The sequence below is a fragment of the Mus pahari genome, chromosome 9 (genome assembly GCF_900095145.1).
Source record: "Mus pahari chromosome 9, PAHARI_EIJ_v1.1, whole genome shotgun sequence".
Taxonomy (NCBI): Eukaryota; Metazoa; Chordata; class Mammalia; order Rodentia; family Muridae; genus Mus; species Mus pahari.
In genome coordinates, this window is record NC_034598.1 from 81,527,564 (window position 1) to 81,535,619 (window position 8,056).

The 8,056-nt window shown below is 45.4% G+C and overlaps 1 protein-coding gene across 1 annotated transcript in view; it reads right to left on the reverse strand.

The window, feature by feature from the left end:
* Hal (histidine ammonia-lyase) overlaps positions 1-8,056 on the reverse strand; it is a 27,780-nt gene that overhangs the window by 5,641 nt on the left and 14,083 nt on the right. Inside the window, exons 15-17 of the mRNA XM_021205220.2 lie at positions 7,566-7,631; positions 7,324-7,489; positions 3,579-3,713 (exon numbers count right to left, since the gene is read on the reverse strand). Coding sequence (XP_021060879.1) covers positions 3,579-3,713; positions 7,324-7,489; positions 7,566-7,631 — 367 coding nt within the window. The remainder of the gene's footprint in view (positions 1-3,578; positions 3,714-7,323; positions 7,490-7,565; positions 7,632-8,056) is intronic.

An 8,056-nucleotide genomic window follows, 5' to 3' on the forward strand; every position in this document is an offset into this window, starting at 1 on the left:
ACACACACACACACACACACACACACACACACACACACACACACACTTGCCCATATGTTATTCTTGTCTTAATCTTGGGTTTTCCTTTGAGGATGTGTTTTTTAGTCCCTTCAGATTTGATCAGGTTCTGCCTCTTCCTCCCTTAACTCTGCCCTTCAGCATTTTGTTAATGACTGCAAGGAGTTGTCAAGTTGGCCAGTGTCTGCTTCTCTGAATAGATGTTGGTTTCCATGTGGGCTGAAGATGAGTTCGCCTCATTCACACTCTTACATACCCTGCTCAAGTGGCACGTGCCTTTCTACACTTTCCACACTCCTACGCCACTTACTTGAGCAAGGGTTCTGAGTGGGCTTGGTGATAAGCAGGCTCGTGTCTCGTGCTTAAAGCCAGGACTACTGGATCCCCAAATCTGGAGGTATTTGCTGAGCATTTGTAATCAAATGGTCATGTTTGTAATGGAACTGATGCTCGTTGGTTTGTGGCTGATTCCCCTTCTATTTTATAAACAGAGCGAACAACAGTGATGCACTGGGTAACCATCTGGGTAGATGGTGCCAACTTTACTGCCATGCAAATATCTGAGCAATAAATCTGAACCAGGTCGATCTAGTGATACGGTCAAGGTGGACGAGATTCTTGCCATTTGCAGAAAGACAAACAAGCCTAGCTGTGTCAGAGGCACTGAGTGCTCCCAGAACAAAACAAAACAAAAATAAGAAGGAAAAAAAAAAAAAGAGCCAGGTGTTTCCTTAGCTGAGGCCAAGGACTCAGCTGTGTAAGAGCTCTGGGCAGCTACATGGATGAAGCGAGGCAGGAAGCAGACATGCCCAGAGTCGGAGCTGTAGGCAATGTTTCCTAGCATTACAGAACATAATTGTGGTTCTGGGTTATCAAGAGTATGGGAAAATGGGCAGTTGAAGTCTGATGTCAGATCTTGCCAGGCTTGCAGGCCTAAGGAATGGGGATGATGTGGTTTTAAGTACTGCAAAGTAATTGGCAAATTCTCAGATGGGGCATGGTGTGGTCTAAATGAGGTCTGCAGAGGCTTGCCCTGTTTTGTAACATGCAGCGACTGTATAGATTAATCAGAAGTAGGGGATGGGCTTGATCTGTTGTGTCTGGAAGGTGGGACTGGTGCCTTGATGAATTAGATGGAAGATATGGGGGTAGATAAGAGGAACTCTTTAAGGTTTTTCAAGGCTATGGTTTCAGTGGTTAACCATCGTATGTGTGGACATTCAGATAAGTGCTATGCTAGACAGAGAGCATGTGGAGACATGGGTGTCTTCAAATTCTGCCTGTAGGTGTGCAGCACCGTGCGTCCACTGTGGAGAGCCACCTCCGGCCCTCTATAAAGGTGGGTGGGGAGCTACTATATGAACCAACAATTCCGGTCCAGACAAACGAAAACACTCACGCCCATAAAAATTACTGCCTACTATCCAAAATGCACGTGCAAACTAGTCTTTCCACTAGGAGTGCATAGAGTAAATGAGAGTGTGGCTCAGGACAAGAAGAGCAGAACAAGCTTGTGGTGACACAAGCTAACACACCAACAAGCCCCTGAAAGCAGTGTCCAAGGTAAAAGAAACCAGACGAAAGGAACACACTGTGCATGATTCCGCTTATGTGAAAGGCCCACAACAGAGAAATCTAGGAGGACCTAAAACAGTGGTTGCCTAAGACAAGGGAAAATAGGGATGATGGGTGTGATGGACTGAAGACTTCAGGGTTGGCAGGAGGGGGCGGCGGGGGGGGGTGCAGACTGATGAAAATGATCTAAGATTTAGGGTTGCTCAATTCAGTGAATATACTGAAACCATTGAACTGTATGCTTTAGAGGGGTGAGGTGAATTATAAATGAAAATAGCTGTCTATAGAAAAAAAAATCCTCAACTCACATTATCTTTTGCTTTGCTATTATTTCATCATGGGACAGGACCTGGGCAATTCTGCTACAGCTCAAGAACTTAGGGAGGCTGTATCTAACGGAGGGCTATTGCACTGTCACCAAAGATAAGCTGAGAGAGGGTGGCCTAGGGCAACTCTCCCAGTGATTGATCGCTGACAGTAGGGTAAATCTAAGTCTCATTACATCTTTCAAATCAATGTCACCTCAAGTCTGGTTTCCTGCTGAGTCAACAGCCAGCAGGCTAAGAGCGGGGCCAAGGGTGATTCTAGATGAAGCGAGGCCTGGAATCATGACACCAGGATTTAAAACAGGGGGCCAGGGACTGGAGAGATGGCGCAGCAGATAAGAGCACTGACTACTCTTCTGAAGGTCTTGAGTTCAAATCCTACCAACCACATGGTGGCTGGCTCACAACCATCCGTAATGAGATCTGAAGCCCTCTTCTGGTATGTCTGAAGACAGCTACAGTGTCTTCAATCAATCAATCAATCTTTGGGTAAGAATGGGGCCAGAGTGAGAAGATAAAAGAAAACAATCCCAGCTGAACAATCCCATCGAGATGGCTGAGGTGCTGCAGCTGGGAGATTTCCAATTTGTGTTTGGTGCTGGTACCAGGCCCCAGCTGTTTAATTCTGTGGGGTGTGGTATGGCATCCTGGCCAAGAGGAAAGCATCTATTACATGAACTGGATGAGGATGACACGGATACATATGTTAACACGGAAGGGGGAAAACCCACACGGAGAACTACAGGCAACTAAGGACGCTGAGAGTGAGACAAATAAGTCTTCCCCAGGAAGAGCTCACCAACTGCCCGTGCAACACCAAACAGCATACAGACCTGGAAGGTTATACTTAGAAATACATACGTATATACGTGCGCATCGATATTTGTGCAGGTAATGACAATTTAAAGGAGAACGTAAACTTGAAAGGGAAATGAGGGGGTATAAGAAGGTTTGGAAGGAGGAAATGAGATTATAATCTCGAGAAAATATTTGCTTTTATTGTTATTTACTTTTAATAGTGTGTACATGTGCATGTGAGTGCGTGTTCACACGTGCACATGAGCATGCATGAGTACCAGGACCCATGGAGGCCAGAGGTGGTAGATGCCTGTGGAGCTGGAGTTATAGGTAGTCACCCAATATGGATTCTAGTAACCAACTTAGCTTCTCTACAAGCGAATATGCTCTTAGTCCCTGAGCCATCTCTCCATCCTGAAACCACTCACGCTGAAGCGACAAACTATGTATGGACAACATGGAGGTTTGCTTGGAAGTCATTTGGGAAAACGGAAAACAGGAGGTAAAATGTTGAGCTTTTGAGTCAGGGTGAGGCTTGTGAGGGTTCGTGATCCAATTCTCACTGCTTTGGAATATTAAAAAAAAAAAAAGGAAAGAAAACCCACCTCATTGAAAATAAGGCTATACAAGGAGCCAGATGATCTCTACATAGCTCCTTAGTTCTTAATCTTCGGTGCCAGACAGCATCGCCTAGAAATCGCTTTAGCCACACTCCCCTCTCCTCCCTAGCATTTCTGGGAGGAGCCCGAGGACCTGCACTCCAAATGAATCTCCAGAGAATACCAATTCTGCAGGCAGTGAGTCTACTTGAAAGACCCAGAAAACTAGTTTGCGAGGCCCGCCTCCCACTGTTGGCTTTACCTTGTTCCACATGCTCGACGACCCTGAGGGCTTTCCTGGCTGCCCATCCTCCCATGGAGACGTGGTCCTCGGTAGCAGCACTGGTCGAGAGTGAGTCCACAGATGAAGGGTGGCACAGAGCCTTGCTCTCAGACACTGCAAGAGACAAGGGCCAGTAACTCAGCACCCCTAAAGGGAAACCCTGCCAAAACAGCACAGGGTTCCCCCAAAGTCTCCAGGGGTTCATGACAGTAACCCAAGCACTACTTGGTGCTGAGCCACAGGAGAAAAACACACGGGTCAATATTCTCCCAACGTGGGAAGGATCTCAAAGTCCTGGTGAGTTCTGAGATAAGATGAACATGAAAAAAAATGTGGCAATGCTAATAGTGTAAAACCCTGCCAAAAACACTAGACACATTTAGCAAGCTGGGAAGACAGGTGGGGGAAGGGTGTGGTAGAGTATGACGGATAGGCCAGCTACTCAAAGATGATTTGCTTACTCTGAGGAAAGAGCCAGATCAGAATTTAGGGACGGCATTGAGAACCAAGGCTGGGCCTGTAGCTCTTGGGTAATACTGAGTAGTTCAGGAGGTTGGCTCCAACACCATGCAAGGAGGCATTCTTGGTTTGAACAATAGCTTGCTGATAACCAGAGATGTCTGAGAAGTAAGGGCTATCCATACTGGGGTGTCTCAAGCCTGAGTTCCCATAAGTTCTCTCATGTTTGGCCACAAAAAGATTGTATCCTGAGGGTTGTACTGACCAGAACTTTTATAGAAAACACAAACTTACTAGTACCAAGAAGGTAAAGGACTGTATCCATAAGGGAAGGAATGCTTTCAGTAAGAACGCCATCCTCGGTGGGTAGCTTCCAAGGTGGAAGTCATCCAAGCCAGGCTTTCCAAGGGCCACCATTTCCTCTAGAAATCAATTACTGTTGCTCCACCCTAAAGTGGGACATCTCTGTGCTAAGGATGTAGTTTAGAAACAATGGAGGGAGCAAACAGAGGACACTGGGCCAGAGAAGAAGGCGAACTCCTTGGTTCTTTCTTGGTTGATTGTATTGAGTTTCAGTGAGGAACTCAAGTGAGGAAGGGCTTGAGAATATATTATTGCTGGGCATGGTGTTGCACACAGTCCAACACTAGGAAGTCAGAGGCAGGGGAATCTCTACAAGTTCCAAGTCAGCTTGGTCTACCTCTGAGTTCTCTACCAGCTAGGGTTGTTACACAGTGAGAACCTGTCTCCCAAAGAGATAATATTATTAAATAGGAATTACTGTTCATTTAGAGCTCATGTTGCAGGCAGAACACCAAGACTTTATATGTATAGTTAGTTCATTTACCCCCCAAGACAACCCTATTAGGGACCATTGCCATTGTGGGCTCTGTGCCACAGGGAGCTAGCTACAGAAGGAACAGGATGAGAAGAGTTGCCAGCGCACAGTTATAAATGGCAGATCCGGGTTTTAGAGACAGGATTTCTCTGTCCTAGAGCTCTGTAGACCAGGCTGGCCTCAAACTCACAGAGATCCACCTGCCTCTGCCTCCCCAGTGCTGCAATAAAGGAAGTGTGCTACCACCACCCTGCCCCACCGGATGCTTTTAATTAGCCATCATAAGACCTAGTTCTCTGAGATCAGGCTGTTAAAGAAAATACACTGTGCTCAGCTAAATTGGGAATTTTGAATAAAAACACAGTGTTTGGTTGAGGATTTTTTGTTGTTGTTGGTGGTGGTTTTGTTTTGGTTTTAGCAGAGGTAGGTCCTAAGTAATTCAAATAGAACTGGGCATCCGACATTTTTGTTTGTTGAATCTGCCCACTCTATTTTTAAGATGAACAAAAGATTCTTGATATCAATTAGTGTCAGACTCAGAGAGTGGACCCCAGAGAGTCCTGAGCAGCCTCACCACCCCAGCAGTCTAGTGGCCATCACACCCGGGAGAAGCCACAACTGTTGCAGTGTGTCCTGGCCACTGTCGTGACAACCGACAGCATTTAGGCTGAGACCCCAGGTGGCCTTGTGCACAGCACCTGCCAAGGATGGACAGTTTTCAGAATAGTAAAGTGTTTCATTGTAAGAAACAGATATGGTTTTCATCAAGAGGAAGGACATCAAGAAAGATGTGCAGAGGCAGGAAATGCTACCGGCCCTGGTGGAGTTTGAGCCCAAGGCAGTAAATACATAGTCTCTTAGAACCATTGTAGACCCTCCTCGTGTAGTAGAGGTTCTCTAACAAGTTACCAGCAGAATTACCAGAATAATGAGAGTTGGAGAGAGACTGGGGACCTAAGAACACCCACCCTATTCTGACAGAAGTCTTCCCCTTTCTACAAGCCGGGACCACCCTATTCTAACCCTCCTGCCAAGGGAGGCTAGATAGAGCATGCTGGCAAGGTAGATTAGTGAGAGAGAGAGTGTGAGAGAGACAGAGACAGACAGAGAGACAGACACAGACAGACACAGAGACAGAGACAGACAGAGACAGAGAGAGAAAGAGAGAGAGAGATTGAGTTTGAGGTTACAGGCCATGATTCTGTGGCAGCCCCCCCTCCCCAGAGACAGCCTAGAGAGGACACCATTGATGGGGGTAAGAAGCCTCACAGAGATGAGATCCAAGATCAGCAGTCACATCAAAGTGTTGCAACTCCAATGACAACCCTAATACCTAGAGAATCTTAAACCCACAGGATGGCAAAGAGATACAAGCAGGCTATTCGCCAGCAGAGGAGTCACCTGTTAACGCATAGCAGGGCGGGCTGGAATGAATGCCAGCTTATCAGTGAATAAACTCCATCAGCCAGTTTAGTCATCCAACAAGGGGAGAAAAGATGAACACAATAAGCAGGTCCAACAACAAGAAGTAAGAAGGTGGGAGCTGAAGACCTTAAGGGTCTAGTTTTTTGTTTGCTTATCAGTTGACCAAATGTGATAAGAACTATCTGTGTTGTCTACAAAACATGCTGTTTTTTTTTTTTTAATTACTTTTACCTGAAGACATCTCCTTTTGGTGATGACAAATATAGGCTTTGCTGCTGCTGTTGCTTAGTTATTTTTGTTTTGTTCCAATGTCTGGTTTTTCTCATGATGCCATCAAAGATTTTTTTTTTATGTTATTTCATATCTGGTTGAGATTTTTTTTTTAATTTGTAACAAGTTTATTGCTTGATTTTCTTTTAGGTCAACAAACTGAAAGTACCTGTTAATAAAGTTCTTCAATGACGGTGATGGTACTAGTGATAAAAATAATAAATAAATTATAAAAAAAAAAAAAAAAAGAATTCCCTGGAGTGAGTGCACAAAATTGGGTATCACCATGCCTCTGTGTGTGTGTGTGTGTGTGTATGTATGTTTCGAGAACATCTTAATCTTTTAGTGGATAATAGATCCAAATTAAATCATTCAGTTTGCCATCAACTATATTGCCTCTGTCTCCCCCACACCGAACCCCACCTCCCCTTTCGGAAGACAAGCTACATGGATGAAGGTCAATGCAAAGTCAGATTCCTCTCTCTGGGGCAATAGTCCATCTCTGCCTGCCTGCTATCTTCCAGTATTGCATTGTTTCGGTTTTCTTTTCTCTAAAGAAACGTGTGAAGAGTCAAGCTGCTTGCTAAATTAGGCATGAGAGATAGCATACACATCAAAGTGGAGAAACATCAGGACTCCTTCCAAGGCAAACTACTTGATGGTACTTAGGGGGAAAACTGGGAAGTGCCCTTAGTGGACAGGCTTGTGTTCTGACTAAGGGAGTGTCCTTACCCAGGGCTGCTGCGGTGCAGTGGGCTATCATGAACCCAGAATTGAGACCTCCTTCAGCCACCAGGAAAGCAGGCAGTTCGCTGAGGGAAGGATTACACAGCCTTTCGATTCTTCTTTCACTAATCGCCGCAAGTTCATGGACACCAATGGCCAAATAGTCCAGGGCCTAAAAGAACACCTCAGTTTAGCCAGCCTGCACTGGAAGGCACTTTCAGGGTTAGGAGCATGTTTAGAAAGCTTACTTTGGCTGGGTATTCACCATGGAAGTTTCCTCCTGAAATTGTCTCCCCTCGACTGGCAAAGACCATCTTTCAAGACAGGTTAAGGCTTAAATGTAAAATTCTTGGTCACTTCAAAGGTAGCTCCTGTCCCCCCATCTGCTTATTTTTAGTATTGAGGTGACTGTCATTGTACAGATAGATATAGGGGAAAGAAAAGTCTTCTCCTAAGGCAGTCCTTGACACAAAAGAGTGTCTCTCAACCCGTGGGTCACAACCCCCAAAGACCACTGGAAAGCACGGATATTTGTATTACAATTCGTAACAGTTGCAAGATTACAGTTATGAAGTAGCAACAGAAATAATTTTATGGTTGGAGGTCATTGAAGGGTCACAGTATCAGAAAGATTAAGAACCACTGACATGGGCTGGTGAGATGGCTCAGTGGGTAAGAGCACCCGACTGCTCTTCCGAAGGTCCGGAGTTCAAATCCCAGCAACCACATGGTGGCTCAT